The sequence below is a fragment of the Anabrus simplex genome, chromosome 2 (genome assembly GCF_040414725.1).
Source record: "Anabrus simplex isolate iqAnaSimp1 chromosome 2, ASM4041472v1, whole genome shotgun sequence".
Taxonomy (NCBI): domain Eukaryota; kingdom Metazoa; phylum Arthropoda; class Insecta; order Orthoptera; family Tettigoniidae; genus Anabrus; species Anabrus simplex.
The window spans coordinates 289,080,807-289,105,375 of NC_090266.1; the positions used below are offsets into that span (position 1 = coordinate 289,080,807).

The 24,569-nt window shown below is 39.8% G+C and overlaps 1 protein-coding gene across 4 annotated transcripts in view; it reads left to right on the forward strand.

Annotated features, from left to right (window-relative positions):
• The window catches only part of LOC136864062 (type-1 angiotensin II receptor-associated protein), a 268,407-nt gene that overhangs the window by 104,393 nt on the left and 139,445 nt on the right, over positions 1-24,569 (forward strand). For all 4 annotated transcript variants that reach the window (XM_067140601.2, XM_067140600.2, XM_067140602.2 and 1 more), the window contains exons 3-4: positions 6,149-6,220; positions 17,035-17,069. In XM_067140601.2, the coding sequence (XP_066996702.1) occupies positions 6,182-6,220; positions 17,035-17,069 (74 nt within the window). In that variant the 5' untranslated portion in view covers positions 6,149-6,181. The remainder of the gene's footprint in view (positions 1-6,148; positions 6,221-17,034; positions 17,070-24,569) is intronic.

Consider the following 24,569-nt stretch of genomic DNA (forward strand, 5'->3'; position numbering starts at 1 on the left):
AATTTACATATGATAACAATGACATTTACAATAAGATACAAAAGTTGAAAACTAGAAAAGTGGCTGGAATTGATCAGATTTCTGGGGATATACTAAAGACATTTGGTTGGGATATAGTACCATATCTGAAGTACTTATTTGATTATTGTTTGGTCGGAGGAGCTATACCAGATGAATGGAGAGTTGCTATAGTAGCTCCTGTGTATAAAGGAAAGGGTGATAGACATAAAGCTGAAAATTACAGGCCAGTAAGTTTGACATGCATTGTATGTAAGCTTTGGGAAGGCATTCTTTCTGATTATATTAGACATGTTTGTGAAATTAATAACTGGTTCGATAGAAGGCAATTCGGTTTTAGGAAAGGTTATTCCACTGAAGCTCAACTTGTAGGATTCCAGCAAGATACAGCAGATATCTTGGATTCTGGAGGTCAAATGGACTGTATCGCGATTGACCTGTCTAAAGCATTTGATAGGGTGGATCATGGGAAACTACTGGCAAAAATGAGTGCAATTGGACTAGACAAAAGAGTGACTGAATGGGTTGCTATATTTCTAGAAAATAGATCTCAGAGAATTAGAGTAGGTGAAGCTTTATCTGACCCTGCAATAATTAAGAGGGGAATTCCTCAAGCCAGTATTATCGGACCTTTATGTTTTCTTATATATATAAATGATATGAGTAAAGGAGTGGAATCGGAGGTAAGGCTTTTTGCGGATGATGTTATTCTCTATAGAGTGATAAATAAGTTACAAGATTGTGAGCAACTGCAACGTGACCTCGAAAATGTTGTGAGATGGACAGCAGGCAATGGTATGTTGATAAACGGGGTTAAAAGTCAGGTTGTGAGTTTCACAAATAGGAAAAGTCCTCTTAGTTTTAATTACTGCGTTGATGGGGTGAAAGTTCCTTTTGGGGATCATTGTAAGTATCTAGGTGTTAATATAAAGAAAGATCTTCATGGGGGTAATCACATAAATGGGATTGTAAATAAAGGGTACAGATCTCTGCACGTGGTTATGAGGGTGTTTAGGGGTTGTAGTAAGGATGTAAAGGAGAGTGCGTATAAGTCTCTGGTTAGACCCCAACTAGAGTATGGTTCCAGTGTATGGGACGCTCACCAGGATTACCTGATTCAAGAACTGGAAATAATCCAAAGAAAAGCAGCTCGATTTGTTCTGGGTGATTTCCGACAAAAGAGTAGCATTGCAAAAATGTTGCAATGTTTGTGTTGGGAAGAATTGAGAGAAAGAAGAAGAGCTGCTCGACTAAGTGGTATGTCAGATCAAAAATTGGATGAATTGGACGAATAAGTTTGAATGGCGTTTATAAAAGTAGGAAAGATCACAATATGAAGATAAAGTTGGAATTCAAGAGGACAAACTGGGACAAATATTCATTTATAGGAAGGGGAGTTAGGGATTGGAATAACTTACCAAGGGAGAGGTTCAATAAATTTCCAATTTCTTTGAAATCATTTAGGAAAAGGCTAGGAAAGCAAAAGATAGGGAATCTGCCACCTGGGTGACTGCCCTAAATGCAGATCAGTATTGATTGATTGATTGATTGATTGATTGATTGATTGATTGATTGATTGATTGATTGATTGATTGATTGTCACATTTTTTGATGATACACTAAACTGTGAAATAAAATAGCATTTAAAAAATTAGACTGTAGGCCTAAATTAGCTTCACTGATCCTTGTGTCCCTATGTCTCTTTTCTTGATACACAAAACTATAAAATAACATAACATTTAAAAGAATAGACTGTAGGCCCAATTAGCTTCATCAGTCCTTGTGCCCCGATGTCACTTTTCTTGATGATACACAAAACAATGAAATAAAATAACATTTAAAACAATAGATTATAGGCCTAAATTAGCATCATCAATCCTTGTGTCCCTATGTCACTTTCCTTGATGATACACAAAACTGAAATAAAATAACATTTAAAACAACAGACTGTAGGCCTAAATTAGCTTCATCAATCCTTGTGTCCCTATGTCACTTTTCTTGATACACAAAACTATGAAATAAAATAACATTTAAAACAATAGACTGTAGGCCTAAATTAGCTTCATCAATCCTTGTGTCCCTTTGTCACTTTTTTTGATACACAAAACTATGAAATAAAATAACATTTAAAACAACAGACTGTAGGCCTAATTAGCTCCATCAATCCTTGTGTCTCTGTCACATTTTTTGATGATACACTAAACTATGAAATAAAATAGCATTTAAAATAGACTGTAGGTCTAAATTCGCTTCATCAATCGTTGTGTCCCTATGTCACTTTTCTTGGTACACAAAACTATGAAATAAAATAACATTTGAAACAATAGACTTTAGGCCTAATTAGCTTCATCAATCCTGTGTCCCTATGTCTCTTTTCTTGATACACAAAACTATGGAATAAAGTAACATTTAAAAGAATATACTGTAAGCCCAAATAGCTTCATCAATCCTTGTGCCCCTATGTCACTTTTCTTGATGATACACAAAACTATGAAATAAAATAACATTTAAAACAATAGACTGTAGGCCTAAATTAGCATCATCAGTCCTTGTGTCCCTATGTCAATTTTCTTGATGATACACAAAACTATGAAATAAAATAATATTTAAAACAATAGACAGTAGGCCTAATTAGCTACATCAATCCTTGTGTCCCTATGTCACTTTTCTTGATGATGCACAAAATAATGAATTAAAATAACATTATAAACAATATTTCCTAAGGTGGGGACGGAGTTAACGTTACGTTTCTACACGAACGAATAACCAGAAACTCTAGGAAGAAGTGCTTGAAGAGCATCTTCGATGGGTCACTCACTGTCTGTTAGGGGATGAGCAAGTTCGGATTCGGACGAGGAAAACTGGTCATCACTAGATTCATTGGAGTCACTATCCAGAGATATAATGAATTCTTTGAGCATGCCTTCCATCAGTCCATAGTTCTGCCAGTACTCTTCCTCACTGTTACGAATGTGGGAACAATATCCTTCCCAGTCTTCTTTGCTAATAAGAGAAATTGCAGTTCTCATTACGGCTTCGAGCTTTGTCATGGAAATATCATCGGTAACATTGCTTTCCCATACAATACTCTTTGCCTTCGCCCAAGCCAGTTCAATGGCATTAAAACCCGTACATGTAAGGCGGCAAACGAATTACGTTATGCCCATGTGACCTTAAAAGCTCATCAATTCGGAAGATTTTCTCGGGACCTTTATTAATTTCAATCAAATGAAAGAGTTCCGTTTTTCTCATGTCCTCACCGTATGGCACATTGTTCCTTTCTAGCCAGCTTTTCATTTCCTTCTTAACAGCATACTTCGTGGGGGGTTTGTTCTGTTGCACACAATTATACAAAGCATTATCTAACACTATAAGGCTGTTCTTAGGGAGGTTAGGCAACAGCTTCTCACGAATCCACTTCTCAAAATTCTCTCCGTTCATCTGGCCATGATAATCTCCTGACGATTTCCCGGCCTTAAAAAGAAGCAACGCTCCTTCCAGGAACCCATCTTCACATCCCGCGTGTACAATTATTAAGCGGTTCGATGAGCTTCTGTTGGTCATAACACCAGGTTGATTGTCACTTTGCCAACACTTATTAAATGTTAAATTATTATCTACCCATGTTTCATCTATATGAACAATGGAATGATTATTTCTTCTGTAACACCGCATAGCTCTTAAATACCTGCAGCACCAACTGATGATGTTTGGGCGCTCCACCAAAATTTTTCTGAAATTCTGACACTTCTTCCATTTAAATCCCATATCTCTTAAAATTCGCCTCAAAGTATGAGCGCCCCACGGAAATTCGATTTTCTCCTTGATGGCACTCAAAAGCTTGGGGCATGTAGGCACTTTCTTCTGGACTACATAAAAGTCTTGAATTACTTCCCTTATTACCCCTCTGTTAAACCCATCACACTGCACTTTTCTTTCTTCGGACTGTGGGCGATGTTTCTCTGGTGTTAATAGTGACGTATTGCCAGCTGCTGTACTTTCCTTGCGAATTCTTCTCACTGTGCTGACTGAAATGCCTGTATAATTACATACACGCAAATTAGTTTGCCTCAGTAAGTGTTTCAGTTGCCCCTCTCGTGCCTCTTCATCACATTCTTGGATAACATGTCTGATAACCTCCCTAGCTCCGCTGTGGATAGTCTTTCCTCTCTTCCGGCAGGTTTCCATTCTAGTAATACAAAGTAGCACTATAATAACATAAATGTTTTATAACACAGTTATGTAAGTCTCAATATATAAATCGCTGTTCAACACTTACAACACACAGACAAGATCAACACTACCGAACTGTTGTATCATCAAAGGGAGACTGGCTGCTGGCTGGCTGACGATACTTTTAGGAAGAGCCATAGCCGAGACGACAGAGAGAGAAAGCTGCTCCCCCGTGTCCCACCTCACGTCCCGCTAGTCTTCTCTTCAGCTCGCATCTATACCACTATTACTGATAGTCAAGAAATCCTAGAACATTGGAAAGAACATTTCTCCACTCTTCTCAATCGGAGTTCAAGTGCTGCTGAAGACTTTCTTGATGATGTGCCTCAGCATCTACAACAACCATGGATGGCTCTTCCACCAACATTCAAGGAATTCAATGCTGCTCTCAGTAAATTGAAATCTGGCAAGGCTCCTGGCCCAGATAACATTCTTCTGGAACTGATTCAAAGTGGAGGTCTACTTCTAAAGACCAGACTTCATACTCTTTATCCTCTTAATATGGGAAACATGCAAAGTACCTGGTGACCTTAAAAATGCCACTATCGTTACTCTTTTCAAAAAAGGTGATTGTAGTATTTGTGCAACCATCGCAGTATATCATTGCTACCTATAGCAGGCAAAATTCCTTGCTAGAATTTTGCTCCATTGGCTGCAGATTATTTCCAAGGGGATCCTACCCGAGTTGCAGTGTGGTTTTCGGACGTCCAGAGGCACAACAGGTATGATCTTCTGTGCAAGGCATATCCAGGAAAAATCCAGAGAGCAACACACTCCTTTATACCTAGTGTTCTATGATCTGGAAAAGGCTTTCAACTCAGTTCTGAGACCAGCTATGTGGACAGTACTGAAACACTTTGGCTGTCTACAGCATTTTTAGATCTAGTCAAGGCTCTTCATAATAACACGTCTGGCAAAGTCTTTCATCAAAATATTATCTCTGATCCGTTTCCAGTCACTCACGGATTGAAACAAGGATGTATGCTTGCTCCAACACTCTTCGCTCTTTACCTAGCTGCCATGCTATATGGAACATCTACAGGCAACCAAGTTGTAAGGTCAGTTATCGCTTCGATGGGGGAGTGTTCAGTCTGGCTAGACTTTGCTCCCAAAAGCTTACTAAGATTCCCTCCGTTATGGAATTATGCTGCCGCACCTGCTCTCACACCTGAGAAGCTGCAACAGTCAGTCAGTTGTTTCAAGAGTGCTTGAGATTGTTTTGGTCTCTCCATTAATGTTCAGAAAATCAAAGTACTCTCACAGCCTGCACCTGGATCAAACCTCCCACCTTTCAGTATCTCCATTGCGGAGACTCCACTTGAACAGATCGACCACTTTCTATATCTAGGAAGTATCCTCTCAACAAATGCCTACTGCTCACAAGAAGTTGATAGGAGAATTGGTGCTGCCAACTCAGCAGTTGGACATTTATCCCATCGTGTGTTTATGAATAAGGACCGTACATTGCATACCAAGATCATGGTTTACCATGCTGTTGTTATATCAATACTACTTTACGGTTGTGAAACGTGGACTCTCTACCGTTACGATGCCAAAAAGCTAGAGCGCTTCCATCTGCAAAAACTTAAATCCAGCTTGAACATCAAATGGATGCACTTCTTGAGAAAGCACATGCTATAAGCATTGAGGCTACCATCATTGGCCATTCTCTCAGATGGATAGGGCACATTCATCGCATGAGTGAACCCAGTAGTATTGATTGGCTGATTAAATATTAACTTTTATTTGATATTAACACATAACCATGTTAATCAGGAAAATGTATTTTCTACTTAAATCATACTGTTGTCCTTGTAATAAATTTTAATTCATATTCATAAGAAAGAGAGGATAATGGGTGTTGTATGTATTTAATTCTTGGTACTTTTCTTTTCAGATCATATTTTGTGGAACGTAAAACCCAGCAAAAATGGTTGATATGAATAGCATTCCAGACGCCCCGTTAAAAGTAAGAAAAAATTGTTATAGTATATGAAGTAATTATTTAAACTATCTGAAACCGTAATGGATTTCTACAGTTCGGTCCAAAAAAATATCCCCCACCTACAAATTTTACTTTATGCATGTCAAAACAACAACAAATAGGCTATTTTGGATCGGTTTACTAAACATTTTTAGTTTCAAAGTTAAATTAAGTTGTACAGAACATATTACATCAAAATCAACTTACAATAATATTTTGTGTGTCCACATCGTGCCTTTTTACGGGCCTAAACCTGATGTGTCATTGACTCAACAAGTTTTTCACATGTACCAGGTGGAATTTCATGGTACCAGATTTGAACAATTTTCTCAGTTTACGCTACTCTACTTGTACAACAATATTTACTTCGTTTTTGAAACATACTTGCCCACAAATTCTCAATAGGGTTCATTTCAGGAGAATTTGGGGCCCAGCATAACCTCTCAATATCCAGATCTGCGCAACACTCCTGGACAATCCTGGCACGCTGACAGCTAGCACTGCCATATTGGAAAATGAAAGGCCCAAGATTTTTTCCACTGAAATGATCCCTTGCTGTAGTTAATACCTCAATGGATATCACAGTATTTTAACCCTTTAATTGAACCTGTGCAAACCTTAATTCTTCCCACTCCTTTAGCAGTAATTGCTCCCTCAGCATTACACTTTCACTGAACTTCTTCGTTTCCACTACACAGTCTTCCTTTAATTCCTCTCCTGGCTCCATCTACAGTTTCATACTACTGTCATTGCCATACACATTAAGTTTCTTCTCATCCGAAAAAGTCACTCTCTTCCAGGCCTCGGATGTCCAGTGTTGATACAGATCGACAAAACTTTTTCTTTCTTCAACTTTTTTTTGGTGTTAGGATGGCTTTCTTTGCAGGCTTTTTCTTCTTCAGTTTGAGTTCAGAAAGGCGTCTTAGCGCTGTTTGATGGGAAGTTGAGGTCCCAAACTCCTGCTCAATCTTCAAAACCAATCTGCATTGAACTCAGTTTTCTGTCTTGCTTTGCCATCATTTTCATTGCCCTGCACAATCTGGGACTGGAGATTTTCTTCTGACCACATTTGTACCTCAAACTTGACTTTCCAGTTTCAGATTGTTTCTTCAATATATTTCCCACAGTTTTGTGGTCAATTGATCCTTTACTAGCAACTTCCCTATTCGAGAATCCTTCTGCTTTGAGTCCCAAAACCATCCCTAGCTTCCTTGGGGAAAAGTCTTTTCTCTTTCCCATAACCTGTGAAACCAAATATTTGTATGAATAACCATGGAAACACAAAGTCATTGTTATTTATGCGTTAAATAGCACAATAAATTAAAAAACTGTCTGTATACTTACGATATTAGGTTTTCATTTTTCATTTTCTTCATAAAATGCACACCATTCAGCTTAACAAACAACAGCTGACAGAAAATTGGAGGGAAGACAAACTAGAGACAACTCGTGGACTGAAATGAAACTTCCAAGTATGTAAATGCCATCTAGTATCAATTTTTGTTACTAACTGATGTATGTTTCATTTCAGAAAACTTGTCGAGTCAATGACCCATCGAGTTCAAGCACTTAAGAAAGCACGAGGTGGACACACAAAATATTAACTTTTTTTCCTGCTAGTTGCTTTACGTCGCACTGACACAAATAGGTCTTATGGCGACAATGAAACAGGAAAGGCCTAGGAATGGGAAGAAAGCGGCCGTGGCCTTAATTAAGGTACAGCCCCAGCATTTGCCTGGTGTGAAAATGGGAAACCACGGAAAAACATCTTCAGGGCTTCTGACAGTGGGGTTCGAACCCACTATCTCCCGGATGCGAGCGCACAGCCAACTCGCCCGGTAAAATATTAATGCCAGCTGATTTTGATGCAATATGTTCTGTACAGCTTAATTTAACTTTTAAACAAAAAAAAAGTTTAGTAAACCAGTGAAATATAGCTTCTTTGCTGTTGTTTTGACATGCGTTAAGTAAAATTTGTAGGTGTGGATATTATTTTGGACCGAACTGTGGTTAGGTTGTCTGCTTTATGTTAAGTTTAGGCTTTATATACACTGCTAAGCTACTGTGTTGTTCATGTGGAAATATTCCTGGAATTTCTGTTACTGCTGTCATCAGGCAATTTTTCTAAATATCTGAAGATGGCTCATGGTGCAGGTTCTTGTAGTACTAATTAATGTAGATTAGTACTTCATTGCATTTTCTATCACAGCTGAGTGGTCAGCTGAGTAATCAGGTTTGTGGAATTTGTGTTCTGATATTCGGCTATTTTTTGTGCTCTAGTGGTTGGGACCACCAAAACCATTGTTGGACCATTCAATTTCAAAAATTATCTTGGATTGTATATAACTAAGGCCACTGCTCTGCATCACGAAAATTCTCTGAAAGATGCTGATAATATTTTCAGCAACTGTTTGGTTTATTTTATTATAAAGGCATGTTGCTTCATCAGCTTGCACCGGAAGTGAGTACCAGATTAATTCCCGAGGTCAAAGACCGACTGGCATAGGACCAGCCACTCTATGCCATGTAGTGCCCAAGTTTCATATTGTGTAAACCTTTGCTTTCCACTTCTCTGGAGACGTTCATGGCCTTGGGCCCTGAGACAGCTATCTGATGCATAAGCTGGAGGTAACAAGCATAGAAGTAACAGTAATTAACATCAACATCCTTGCACTTCTCTTTCAGCCATTCTTCCTTAGCTGACCTGCACTTTCTATCTACTTCATTCTTTAATTGCCTGTATACTTTTCTGCCCTTATCATTTTTTGCATTCTTGTATTTTTGCCGTTCAGGATAATGTCCAGATAGAGGAAGTGACTAATACTAAAGAAGTATTAAAATTTACCTATGACAGCAATGACATTTACAGTAAGATACAAAAGTTGAAAACTAGAAAAGCAGTTGGAATTGATAAGGTTTTGGGGGATATACTAAAGACAGTGGGTTAGGATATTGTACCATATCTGAAGCACTTGTTTGATTTTTGTTTGCATGAAGGAACTTTACCAAATGAATGGAGAGTTGCTATAGTAGCCCCTGTATATAAAGGAAAGGGTGATAGGCATAAAGCTGAAAATTACAGGCCAGTCAGTTTGACATGCATTGTATGTAAGCTTTGGGAACGCATTATTTCTGATTATATAAGACATGTTTGCAAAATTAATAAATGGTTTGACAGAAGGCAGTTTGGGTTTAGGAAAGGTTATTCCACTGAAGCCAAACTTGTAGGATTCCAGCAAGATATAGCAGATATCCTGGATTCAGGAAGTCAATTGGACTGTATTGCGATTGACTTATCTAAGGCATTTGATAAGGTAGATCATGGGAGACTACTGGCAAAAATGAGTACAATTGGACTTGACAAAAGAGTGACTGAATGGGTGGCTCTGTTTCTAGAAAATAGAACTCAGAGAATTAGAGTAGGTGAAGCTTTATCTGTCCCTGTAAAAATTAAGAGGGGAATTCCTCAAGGCAGTATAATTGGACCTTTATGTTTTCTTATGTATATCAATGATATGTGTAAAGAAGTGGAATCAGAGATAAGGCTTTTTGCAGATGATATTATTCTGTACAGAGTAATAAATAAGTTACAAGATTGTGAGCAACTGCAAAATGACCTCGATAATGTTGTGAGATGGACAGTAGGCAATGGCATGATGATAAACGGGGATAAAAGTCAGGTTGTGAGTTTCACAAATAGGAAAAGTCCTCTCAGTTTAAATTACTGTGTTGATGGGGTGAAAGTTCCCTTTGGGGATTGTACCGGGCGGTACACCTCCGCTCCGCTAATTCAAACATTGCGCCAGTTGAAACTCCTCTACTGGAGGAAGCCTGAACTTTAACTACTGTGTTAATTCTCAAGTTTCTCAGAAGATGTCCCTACTTGTAAATTTTGAAGTTTTCTGAACTGTGTCGTTTTCGATGTATTTTTGTTTTGCCTGTAGTAAGAAGTGTGGACATTCTTTTCTAGATGGCACTACTGTAGGACTACAATTATGCACCCTAGTGCGAAGTGAACGAACTGTGTTTTTGGAGAAATTTTGGGGTCATAAGTTTGTTCTTTGTTAAATTTCTTTCAGTCATTGTTTAAGTTGGCAATATTAACCCTTTCTTTCTGCCAGTTTTGAATTTGACCAATAAGGAATTTCTGTAATTAATTTTCCACCAATAAGGTGTTTCTTCTTCGTCTAGTGTAGTAGTTTTTGCCATTATCCAATAAAATGCTTGTGGGCGGGTGTTATCATTCACGAAACGCCTCGAACTTTCCACGAGGGTATATAAACTGCTGATTTTCGGGTCTCTGCGCCACTTCAGTAACATCCATCTGTGTGTAGTACGTAGCAGGGGGCAGGAAGCGCCTCTTTCTTCGGGCAGCAGTTCAACCAACAGGTAATGGCCGTTTTATAACTTATTTTCTTGCCAGCTCAGCAGTTTAACCCTCGGGGCGGGTTCGAAACCTTTTACCATGTAACTTTCCTCTAAAATGTAATAGACTCTTGGTATAAATTCTACCTCCTTAAACTACAAATTGGGATAGAGAGTGCTTAACCCTCTCGAGCTCCCACTCATATTGCTTTGAGGTGAACTTATTTTCACAACCGTTTCTTCCCTTCTAATGTAATGTAAATCGTTTTCTTATATAAGTCACCTCTTTAGTATGGGATTAGCCCTTGCATTTGCGGCCTAGTGCCAAGTAGGTTTTAAGGAAATATATTAGGAGTGCAGTTTCGCCTCCTCTCAAGTTGGTATTTTGGAGGCCATGTGATTGACCTGTTTCTTTACTTAATAGGCCTCAGTAGGTTGGGTATTTTTACCCCTGTTTTCATGTACTTGGAGGACAGCTTGAAAGTAGAATTTGGTGTGGCCTTTGATAGGCTTGAACTTTATAAGCGGGTTGCTCTTTCTTAAAATTTTGATTTCTGCGTGCCTCGAGGAGGCTTTACTGTGTAATTGGGAGCAAGAGCTCCTGGGCATGATTGGGGTCTTCTGCCCCTTTGTTGAATCTCGTATATGTGTCAAGTTGGGCTTACTGCTCAAGAATTGTGTGTCTGGCTCTCGGAGCCCAAATCCTATAACACTGTAATTGTACATTCTCGATTTGTTGTTAGGCTACTGAGTACCTGTTATATTTGTTATTTCTTGATCTTGAAAAGAAAAATATAACCTTGTTAAATTTTAAAATTAACTTTAATTTCGTAGATTGAGACCCGTTCATCCCAGCACCTTCTTTCACCTCTGCTAATCCACCAAACCACGGTAACAGGGATCATTGTAAAAACCTAGGTATAAATATAAGGAAAGATCTTCATTGGGGTAATCACATAAATATGATTGTAAATGAAGGGTACAGATCTCTGCACATGGGTATGAGAGTATTTAGGGATTGTAGTAAGGATGTAAAGGAGAGAGCATATTTGTTCTGGTGAGACCTCAACTTGAGTATGGTTCCAGTGTATGGGACCCTTACCAGGATTACTTGATTCAGGAACTGGAAAAAATCCAAAGAAAAGCAGCTCGATTTGTTCTGGGCGATTTCCGACAAAAGAGTAGCGTTACAAAAATGTAAGCAATGTTTGGGCTGGGAAGACTAGGGAGAAAGGAGACGAGCTGCTCGACTAAGTGGTATGTTTCGAGCTGTCAGTGGAGAGATGGCGTGGGAGGACATCAGTAGACGAATAAGTTTGAATGGCGTTTATAAAAGTAGGAAAGATCACAATATGAAGATGAAGTTGGAATTCAAGAGGACAAATTGGGGCAAATATTTGTTTATAGGAAGGGGAGTTAGGGTTTCTTTGCAATCACTTAAGAAAAGGCTAGGAAAACAACAGATAGGGAATCTCCCACCTGGGCGACTGCCCTATATGCAGATCAGTAGTGATTGATTGATTGATTGATTGATTGATTGATTGATTGATTGATTGATTGATTGATTGATTGATTGATTGATTGATTGATTGATTGATTGATTGATTGATTGATTGATTGATTGATTGATTGATTGATTGATTGATTGATTGATTGAGGTTTAATATCCCCTGAATTATCCACTGATTCTTAGTTGATCTTACCTTTCTTCCTATCTTTTCTTCAGCAGCCCTACTGATCTCATTCTTCATGACTGTCCACTCTTCATCTATTGTGTTTCCTTCAGCCTTTTCATTTAATCCTTGTGCAGCATGTTCCTTGAAACAATCCCTCACACTGTTTTCTTTTAACTTATCTGGGTAGCATCTTTTTGCATTCTTTCTTTTCTTCAATTTCTTCAACTTCAGATGACATTCCATGATCACCACATTGTGGTCAGTATCTATGTCTGCTGCTGGGAACATCTTGCAATCCAGCACCTGTTTTCTGAATCTCTGCCTAATCATATTGAAGTCTATTTGATAACTTCCTGTGTCTCCAGGTCTTGTTCATATGTGCAGCCGTCATTTGTGGTGTTTGAACCAGGTATTAGGAAGGACTAAATTATGATCGGTGCAGAATTCAACCAGCTGACTTCTTTTGTCCCAGTCCAAATTCTTCTACAGCATTACCTTCCCTTCCTTGGCCTACCACTGCATTCCAATCTCCCATCTATCCATTTCCCTCTTCAGATTTTCTAACCTACCACAATGATTCAGACTCCTAATATTCTACGCTGCAACTTGCAGAATTCATCTCCCAGATGGTTGCCCCTTCCTGTGTAGTCCCCACCCTGAGATCCAAATGGGGGACTATTTTACATCCAGAATATTTTACCCAGGAGGTAGCCATCATCAGTACATCATTCATACAGAGAGAGCTGTATGTCCTGTAGTATCCCGTTGCTTTCAGCCATATAGCACTGTCAACATAGCTAAGCCATGTTAAATATTATTACAAGGCCATATCAGTCAATTATCCAGACTCTCGCCCTTGCAACTTCCAAAAGGCTGTTATCCCCCCCCTCCTATGATGAACCATTCGTTACTCTGGTCTCTCGACAGATACCCCTCTGATATGGTTGCACCTACGGTTCACCTGTCTGCTTTATTGGGGCGCGCTAGCCTCCCCATTGCAACAAGGTCTCATGGTTCACAGGGGAGGTGTGAAGTTGTAATAAGTACAGTACATATAAAACGCCCACCCCTTATCATTCTCACTGCCCACATGTGTGGGCATGTAAATTCTAAGTTTAATTTTTAAAATATTATTTTGTTATGTTGTTATTGGAATCTAACTAGATGTTAATATGTAACATTTAAAAAAAATGTATGTACATACTTCCTGTTAATATAATTTTAAAATATTGAAAATGCATATCCTGTGTTAGGACACACGGTAGACGAAACAAGCTTCTATTTCCATTTGCTGCTGACACTCGAGTACTCATTTTATTTAGACATTATGGTCATGCATTGTTGTCTCAGTTTACTAAATGTCACTCAATAACTGAAATACAAGGGCGAATCAAGAAGTAAGTTACACTAGCTTGCCGCTAGAGCGCGCTGTGTGTTGTGAACGTGGCCAATGTGAAGCAATCTACATTAACTGCTGGCAAGTCCGATAGGAAGGTTGGTGTGGTATCCCGCCGTGTTGTGTGTGCAGAGTGGGCTAGGCTCAATGGCACGTCAACTGGGTGTTCATTCCAAATTGGAGGTGTGTGCAACGATCAGATTTCAATGGGCTAAATGGCTCAATTGCACGGACATTCATCGTGAAATCACTGCTGTGTATGGTGAGCATGCAATTTCTCGCCGAGGTATTGTAACGTGGTGTAAGCAATTGGACGCCGGACACATGAATCTCACAGACGAACATCGCGAAGGCAGGCCCGCAACGTCCAGTGCCGTTGCAAATGTTGAACGTGTAGATGGGATTATTAGAGAGAATCGGTGCATAACACTGCAGGAAATAGCCAGCATGCTGAACATTTCATATTGCAGTGTGTTCTCCATTGTTCAGCAGAACCTTGGATTTTTTAAACTGCGTCAAAGATGGGTCCCATGTCTACTCACCGATGTTTACAAGGGTCAAAGTTTCCATTCTTCACTGGCATTTTTGCAATGGTATTCTGTGGAGGGTGACGAATTTCTGTTGCGAATCATCACCGGGGATGAAACGTGGGTCCACCACTTCACCCCTGAAACAAAGAGAACATCGATGGAATGGGTGTACACCTCATCACCACCACGAAAGAAGGCCAAGGTCAAACCTTCAGCAGGAAAGGTAATGGCGGCTGTGTTCTTTGACATGGAGGCTGTGGTGCACGTGGAATTTATGCCAAAAGGTACAACAATCATTTCGGCTTCGTATTCAAACATTGAAATGGTTGTGTAAGGCAATTAAAGAAAAGCGGCGGGAAAAATTGAGCGCCAGTGTGATTTTGTTGCACAATAACACACCTCACGCGGCCCGTCAAACGTCTGAACTGGTGCAGCAATTTAAGTGGGAGGTATGGCAGACTTAGCGCAATGCAATTATCATGTGTTTGGTAAGCTGAAAAAGGATCTCGGTGGATGATGATTCCGAAACGATGAGGAGGTGAAAACAGCTGTCTCCAGGTGGTTACATAGCACTGGAGGTGATTTTTACTTATCCGGAATCGGAAAGTTGGTCGACCATTCCAAGAAATGTCTACAGTCTCTTGGGGACTATGTGGAAAAGTGAACTTACATTTTATGTCGTCATAGCCATGGTGTTGCCTATGTGTAGATGGTTTCATAAATGGCCATAACTTGGAAGTGTAACTTGCTTTTTGATTTGCCCTCATATTTCATTATTGGCTTATGCAGGGTCAGTTGGAATTAAAATGTGCAGTGCCCACAAATGTGGGCAATGGGCAGTAACGGGGTATATTTGCCACAGGTCCAAACCACGTGGCCTTTACATAAGTCCCTGCAATAAATGTCTGTGTACCGAGCTCGATAGCTGCAGTCGCTTAAGTGCGGCGAGTATCCAGTATTCGGGAGACAGTAGGTTCAAACCCCACTGTCGGCAGCCCTGAAAATGGTTTTCAGTGGTTTCCCATTTTCACACCATGCAAATGCTGGTGCTGTATCTCAATTAAGGCCACGGCAGCTTCCTTCCCACTCCTAGCCCTTTCCTGTCCCATCGTCGCCTTAAGACCTATCTGTGTCGGTGCGACATAAAGCAACTAGCAAAAAAAAAGTCTGTGTTGACAGTCTAGTGAGCTTCTATTCTGTGGTGCACAATGCAGAAATGTAAAAAAAATCCTTAAGTCCTACTTGACACAAGTCATATTTTCGGTCTCATAGCAACCTTGGACATGATGACACACTGGGATTTCAGGAATCTATTTATGTTCCCAAGGGACAAAGTTGTTTATACAAAGCTTATCCAGATTGTACAAGTCTCACTAGCCTGACATTTAATTTACGTAAAACCTAAAATTAATTAATAGAATACCCATATCAAATGCAATTGGTGAATTTATAAATATGTCACAAGATACCTATCCCAATAACTGCTGTTTACATCAGATAAATTACAAATAGCAATTACAAATGATAATTTTTACACTTGGGTTTTGGAATTCAGTTTCTGTACAGTTTACAGTCCTCCCCTTGATTTGTAAAGATTAATTTACAAATACATCTGAGCAAATCACAATTTAGTCAGAGTGCAAACATAGACCTGCAAATGAACCTCCAAGGCCTCTCAAATTACAGTCTACATTTACTGGCAGAATAAAAATATGCAAACACCAAGAAGGGGTTGTGCTAGTTTAATGAGCGTTGGTAAGAGTGTTTATATATATGAAAGATGACGTTGCTTCAAATTTCCCACAAATCCCATTAGCGTGGCGCTAGTAGCGGCCCCATGACTTTGCACATCAGGTTTGCTTTAAATACGGACGGTACGGTGCGAGAGCATTAGTTTCCTGTGAGATTGGACGGAGTGACTGTGAGTGGGTCAAGAATGCCTTTATGACGACGAAGAGGCTAGTATGAACAGCTCACTGCGGTTGAACGAGACTCCGTGAAAGTGGATTTTCTTTCTGCGCTATTACAGAATGACTTGACAGGAATGTCTCGACTGTGCATGCGTGCTGGCAGCAGTGGTCATGAGAAGGTACGCTCGCAAGAAGACCGGGCTCTGGACGTCCCCATGGCACCACCGAAAGGGAGGACTGCCGTATTCGGCGTACGGCTGTGGCGCAGCGGACTGCACCCGGCATTTGGCACCACAGTGATGTAGTGAACTGTTCGAAATTGGTTACTTGAAGGACAACTCCGAGCCAGACGTCCTGCAGCGTGCATTCCACTTACCCCAAACCACCACCATCTGCAACTTCGGTGGTGTCAAGCGAGAGCTCATAGGAGGATGGAGTGGAGCTCCGTTGTGTTTTCTGTTGAAAGCCGGTTCTGCCTTGGTGCCAGTGATGGCCGTGTGATGGTTAGGAGGAGGCCAGGTGAGTGCCTGCATTCCACCTGTCTGCGGCATCGATACACCGGACTGAGCCAGGATCGAACCTGCCAAGTTGGGGTTAGAAGGCCAGCGCCTTAACCGTCTGAGCCACTCAGCCCGCCCAATGTGCTTTTCTCATGGACGGCACTGTAATGATATTGCTTTCATAATTCTATGTTTAGGATTCAAATATTTCTTGATATGTCTGTTAATTTATTTACAAAGCCTCATTCCCAGCATTGCATCTTAGATTTGAAAAAACTGCAAAAGTTGCAAAAATTGTTGGAAAAAATTTTTGGAGGTTTTTCTGTTCAAGAACATAGTGAACAGGTATTTGAAGTGTGTGTGTGTGTTTCTGCATGTGTATTACTGTGTGTCATAATAATGAATTACTTTTTCTTTTACAGATCATCCTTGTGATACACTTCTTCCTGTCAACTTGGTGAGTGTAAATATTATTTTTAAAATATACACAAGTTATTTGTCCCTCAAATCTATATACATAACATAAGTGGCATTTTACATTTCTCAGAATTTAAAAAAAAAGGTATTTTTGTATCGGTCGTGTCCACATTAAGAAGGAAATGCAAATTTTATTTTTCCGTCACCTCTGTACGTATGTATGTATGTATGTAGGCCCTCTGCATGCACATCGCAAGAAAATGGATAAATAGAATGTTCATAAGGGAATAAAGCACGACAGTTTAGGCTGTACATAATTTTACTTACCCAGGATGAAATTGCAGTTCAGGGGAAGGTCTAAAATTCTGTTCTCAAATATCTAAGTTATTCGTGTTCCTGTTGATGAGTACTACATAAGAATTGTTGTAGAGAATATAATTTATGATCATTTATGTCTCATAGATTTTTACCCTACGAGCTATGATAACGGAGATATTCATGGAATTAGACTTTTTCTGCTTAGTCCATATCAAAGCTGAGCCACAAGAAAATGAGTGAACAGAATTTAATGGAACTCGACATGCATGTAAAGTAGAGGCTGTACCTTAATTAAGGCCACGGCCGCTTCCTTCCCACTCCCAGCCCTTCCCTGTCCCATCGTCGCCATAAGACCTATCTGTGTCGGTGCGACGTAAAGCAACTAGCCAAAGTAGAGGAATAAGGCATAGCAGTCTAGGCTATAAATAATTTTATTTATCTTTAATGAAATAGTAGTGTAGGGGAAGGCCTAAAATGTTATTTCACTGTCGGCAGCCCTGAAGATGGTTTTCCGTGGTTTCCCATTTTCACACCATGTAAATGAGCCTTAATTAAGGCCACAGTCACTTCTTTCCCTCTCCAGAACTTTCCTAACCCATTGTCACCAATAAGACCTGCGGACCTGTGTCAGAACGACTGAAATCAAATTGTAGGTAAAAATAAAATAATTCTTAGATATTTATGTTATTAGTATTCCTATTGATAAATGCTACGTAACAAAAGTTATACCAAACCCCACGGCATTTAATGCCCTTGAAAGGGCTCTGGCCTGCCCAGTGACCGCTGCTCATCCTGAAGGCCTGCAGATTACAAGGGGCCGTGTGGTCAGCACGACGCATCCTCTTGGCCGTTATTCTGGGCTTTCGAGACCGGGGCCGCCATCTCACCATCAGATAGCTCCTCAATTCTAATCACGTAGGCTGAGTGGACCTCGAACCAGCCCTCAGGTCGAGAGAAAAATCCCTGACCTGGCCGGGAATCGAACCCGGGGCCTCCGGGCGATAGGCAGGCACGCTACCCCTACATCACGAGGCCAGCTAACAAAAGTTATACCGAGCTCGATAGCTGCAGTCGCTTAAGTGCGGCCAGTATCCAGTAATCGGGAGATAGTGGGTTCGAGCCCCACTGTCGGCAGCCCTGAAGATGGTTTTCCATGGTTTCCCATTTTCATACCAGGCAAATGCCGGGGCTGTACCTTAATTACGGCCACGGCCGCTTCCTTCCAATTCCTGGGCCTTTCCTATCCCATCGTCGCCATAAGACCTATCTGTGTCGGTGCGACGTCAAGCAGAAAAAAAAAGTTATAGAGAATACAATTTAAGATAATTTATGTTTTATTATATAGTTTTACTGTACCGGCTATGATAACAGATATATTAATGAATGTAGACTTTCCTTGCTTAATCAGTATCAATGCAGAGAGCATCGTTAACTTGGTAATAATTTCAGTCATGTTAACTGGCATTGGTGGTGGTTTCTTTCATAATTATCGTATGGTGAAAAGCTGCGTGGTCATCACCTCATATCGACGAGAAGGATTATAAAGATGACTTTAAAAATGAGAAGAAAAAATATGTGGAGGAATATTCGCTTAAAGAATAAAACTAGAAGGAGAAAGGAGGAAGAAGAACTCCTTTACATTGGATGCCATAATATTACAGAGACTGAAGAAAACTGGATGTGAAGGCCTACAACATCAAAAGCCCTTAAAATTGACTATTGTTTGCTGTGATGTGCTTTGGCTCTTCTGCTGCTGCATCTACAGTAGAAGGCATTACCGCCAGGTCGTCGGCAGTGGCCGATACTTGTTTCAGAGTTTTCGTTTCTCGCCTGCAGTTCCATAATCCTTAGTCCACACGATGAATGTGGCGCTGATGGTTTATCAGACCAGTTCTTGCATAAAACATGCGGCCACACATTTCATCCGATGGAAGGTGAGGGACGTGGCAGTGTTTGACGTAGCTTCTTTCTCTGGTGAGTTTCCTCTTCCTGTCTTTGACGTTCCTGCTCAAACCGTGCAACTGCAGTTGAGATGGTAGCACGCCAGTGAGAGTGATCCAATCCGAGAGTATACCAACTATTTGTGTTTATATCTACTCTTCTCATTGTCTGCTTAAGTTGGTCTTTATATCGCTTCAAAAGAGCACCACAAGTCCTCTTGCCATTGCTGAGTTCACCATACAGGATTTGCTGAGGGAGTCTGTCACTCATACGATGGATATGGCCTACCCATCTAAGCCGATGACCAACGATGGTGGCTTCGATACTGTGTACTTAGCTTTCTCGAGAACTGCTATGTTAGTTATGTAGTCATCCCATTTGATGTTCATGATGGATCTAAGTTTGCATTGATGAAAGCATTCCAGTTTCTTGATGTCCCGGCGATATAGGGTTCAGGTTTCACACCCGTAGAGTAATGTAGAAATAGCACATCTTGGTATATCTTTTTTTTCGTGCGGATACTTAGATCTTTGTTCTGAAATACATGGTTTGAGAGACGTCTAGAGGCCACATGGGCAGCCTGCATTCTGTTTTTCATGTCCTTCTGACAGGTGCAGTGCGTTGAGGGAATACTCCCAAGGTATGAGATGTGCTCCACCTTTTCCAGAGCTGTGCCAGATATGGTGATATCAACATTTGGTGGAGGTGGGTTCCAAGAGCAGGCCGAGTAAGCACTTTGGTCTTCTGAATGTTGACAGTCAGGCCAAAACGTTCATAAGCTCTGTTGAAGCATATGACAGATTGTTGAAACTGTTCTGGTGTGTGGGCTGGAGAAACATTGTCATCTGCATATTGCAATTCTGTGATCCGGGTGGAATAGGTTAATATTTTGGAGCAAAGTCTGGTGTGATTGAAAAGTACCACTGTCATACTGATATTTAATTTCCACACCTGTGTTATTTGTGGGCATCTCATAAAGCGCTGCCAGGTACAGGGTGAAAAGTGTAGGTGCAAGTACACATCCTTGCACGAGTCCATTTGTGATTGGAAAGTCTTCTGAGATATCATTCTGTTACAGTACCTGATTAACCATACCATCATGGAAAGCTTGGATCAGACCAACAAAATGATCGGGGCATCCAAAGCGCCTCAAAACCACCCACATAGCATTTCGAGGAACCGTATCAAAGGTGTTTTCAAGGTCATGGAACACTAAGAACAGAGGTGTCATTTGTTCTTTGCATTTCTCCTGGAGTTGTCTTGTGCAGAATATCATGTCAATTGTACCACGAGAGGCATGAAACCCACACTGAGATTCAGAAACAACCTGAAGTCGATTCAGTAAGATTATAGCAAATATTTCTCCAGCTATGATATACCATGGTAGTTTCCACAGATACTGCAATCACCTTTCCTGAAGATTGTAACTATTCTGGAATTTTTTCATGGCAGCAAGAACATATTTGTTTTCCCAGATTAGGAGAATCAGATAGAAAAGCCTGGCTTTTAGAGGTGAGCCTCTACTTTGAATAAGTTCAAGAGGAATGTTGTCTGATCCAGGAGCCTTCCCTGTTTTCATTCTGTTGAGAGCTTTGATAAACTCTTGGAAGGTTGGAGGAGTGTCCATCCAAGGTTGGAGAGTATGTTAAAGAACATGTTGAAGAAAATCTTCAGCAGCAGCAGAATTACAGTTCAAGAGTGAGCTGAAGTGCTCTTTCCATCGTTTCAAGATGTCTTGCCTGTCTGTAAGAAAGGTAGTATTATAAACAGCTTTCAGAGTTGCTGATGATGAGCAGATAGGACCATACAGATCCTTCTGTCCTGCGTAAAAGTTGCGTAAGTCCCTGATATCTGAGAATTTCTGAAGTTCCTTGGCTTTTTGCTGCCATCAGTTGTTCTTTATTTCCCTGTTTTCAGACAGGCACTTCTGTTTTAGTTCTTGAAAACGCATTTTGTTTTCTCTGGAGGATGGATCTTGAGAAACAGATAGATAGGCATGCTGTTTAGCCTTGATGAGGTTCAAGATTTCTTCATTGTTATTATCAAACCAGTCTTGTCTCTTCCTTTCCTCATAGCCACTGACTTTCTTGTGCAGACTCTGTAATGATATTCTGAAGTGTGGTACATTCACAGTCTACATCATTTGTGTTGATTGGATTGTGAGTGTAGTTGTTCTGGAACAGAGTTTTGGCTTTCTGTGGGAACACTATCAAGTGGAAGCTTAGAGTTGTTGAACGTTTTCCTTGTTGGATTCGTGAAGTGGGTTCATGGCTTTATATGGATGGTAATCCTGAATCGACTAATAAGAAATTAAATAACACTAGTATGTTTTTATTGTTCTCCCATGTATTCAATACAATACAATCTTAAAAGTTAGGACTTTGTCCTTATCAAAATGTTAACATAAAATTAATACATTGAATGCTACATGTTTTGCCTATCAATTGTAGGCATCATCAGCCATTATTTACCTTAGGAATAGATCAGGTACCTGATTGGCAATGACTTGAATACTGTTAAAAATTGTCTTGTAAAATTACAAAATAAAATGTTGTATATTGTGTTAATATTTGAGTCTAAAAACATGACAATTATTTGAAGATTACAACATAGGTGGTTGGTTCTTGATATTAAAAGATATTACAATAAAGATAAAAATCAGAAAGCACATTCCATTTAATTATCAAATGGCATGTTGTTAAAAACTTGAGGAAAGTTGAGCATTGGTAATGGTCGTTGTTTAACGATCTCCAATCCATTTTTCAAGACATAGTTTTTAACAGTATTCAGAAGTCATTCCCAATCAGCTACCTGATCTATTCCTAAGGTAAATAATGGCTGATGATGCCTACTATTGATAGGCAAAACATGTACCATCCAATGTATTAATTTTATGTTAACATTTTGATAAGGACAAAGTCCTAACTTTTAACCCATGAACGCCCAGCGTTGCATATGTGCAACGGCGTGCGGGTGCTCATTTCTTTTAATATATGAAGTTGTTTTCCAGTAAAAGAATGAAAATTGCACCCGTATTTGGTAAAGGGAAGTGTTGTGCTTTGTTACGAGTCAGTTAATCAATAGTCACCGCTTGATTGTTGATGAGGTGTATGTTTGAAGTTCGCCGTGTGTTCCAGCTATCACAATGGCATACCGTAAGAGATAAGATTCGCCATATAATTTTATGAATGAGAAATAATTAACCTCTTTTAGGAAATCCAGAAAATAAATTCATCAGTTTGAATGTAGCACAATTCCTTTTATAATTAATAACTCGTGGACGAGTGAGATCCACATATCCCCGGGGTTGCATATTCTCAACGCTTGGCGGATCCATTGTCAAATCACTTCCTTATGTACCAATTTGGTATTGAAGGGTTTGTTATTGAAGTAACAACCCTTCGTTGCTGTGCATGCAATTCAAACTCATATACCAGTTTTGTGATGCATATTATTATTATTATTATTATTATTATTGTTATTGTTGTTATAAGTGGTGGTAGGAAATTTTATCTCGTATATATGAGGAAATCATAGTTGATTAGCGCCATTTATTCGATTCACATTTATTTCAGGGGCTTGATATTAGCAGAAATTCTCAAGGAGGTAGAGAAGCGAGATGGAGTAGGTACTATTTATATAGAACCTCAAGAGCCTGCACCCCTTTCGGATGAAGACTCGGCAGATGAGGACGAGGGAGGGCTTATTGACAACCTGAGTCATCAATCAATCAATCAATCAATACTGATCTGCATTTAGGGCAGTCGCCCAGGTGGCAGATTCCCTATCTGTTGCTTTCCTAACCTTTTCCTAAATGATTTCAAAGAAATTGGAAATTTATTGAACATCTCCCTTGGTAAGTTATTCCAATCCCTAACTCCCCTTCCTATAAATGAATATTTGCCCCAGTTTGTCCTCTTGAATTCCAACTTTATCTTCATATTGTGATCTTTCCTACTTTTATAAACGCCATTCAAACTTATTCGTCTACTAATGTCATTCCACGCCATCTCTCCGCTGACAGCTCGGAACATACCACTTAGTCGAGCAGCTCTTCTTCTTTCTCTCAATTCTTCCCAACCCAAACATTGCAACATTTTTGTAACGCTACTCTTTTGTCGGAAATCACCCAGAACAAATCGAGCTGCTTTTCTTTGGATTTTTTCCAGTTCTTGAATCAGGTAATCCTGGTGAGGGTCCCATACACTGGAACCATACTCTAGTTGGGGTCTTACCAGAGACTTATATTGCTTCTGCAGCTGCTCCTACCTCAAGTTACACGAAACTGGACACTAAGAGACTTTTCACCTCCTTCCGGTATCTTTCCTGATAGTGACTTTGCGAAGTTTAGTGACTTTTCCCCTGTTGAACTATTCGAATTGTTCTTGGAGGCGCAATAGTACATCAAATCCTACGACACGGAGCCCAGGGGAGTGGGGCGCCGATCGCTCTCACGCACGGGGGAAGGTCCCGTACATGAAGTTGTACAGTACGACGGGCGAGACCATCTTGTAATGTATATCCCAGGCAATAAAAGAAGATGGTGTGCATATGAAAAACGCTCTAGCATAGTCCGTACAGCGTGTGTAAAGTGTGACGTTGGGCTCTGCATAAGTTTCTTCATTCCGTTCCACACAAAGGGACATACAGATCACTGAGTCTTCGGAGAAACCCACAGAAAATGATCACACCAGTAAACTGAAGAACTCTGAATACCCTGTCTGTTTTCAATATAATTTTCCAATAAATATATTTATTTTGATTACCATATATATAATAAGTACTGTAAATAATGTCTTATTGTATATAAACTATTTTATTTTGTCTCTTAGTATATAATCAACTCAACAATAACTTATATCTTCTTCTCCACGCTCATTGTCCTCTTATTTTCATTATTTTCTCGAATAAAACAACATATGTGTTGGTACCTTGCAGACTACTACTAAAGCGCCTAGCGTTGCATATATGCAACACCCTATATCTCCGAAACTAAACATGTCTGCTTCAAAATAATGGATCTTCCTTGAATAATACCCTATCCTAAGAATGTTTATTAAGAAAAATTGAATATTTCAAAAAATAAAAAATTCGGGCGTTCAAGGGTTAAGATTGTATTGTATTGAATAGGTGGGAGAACAGTAAAAACATACCAGTGTTATTTAATACAAATACTTTCAGTACGGACCCAAAAATTAATTTTATCACATGTAATAATAAGTCTACGATCTGTCCAGCAGTCATCAATATTCCAGGCTGTTTTTGCGATTAGGACATCAGA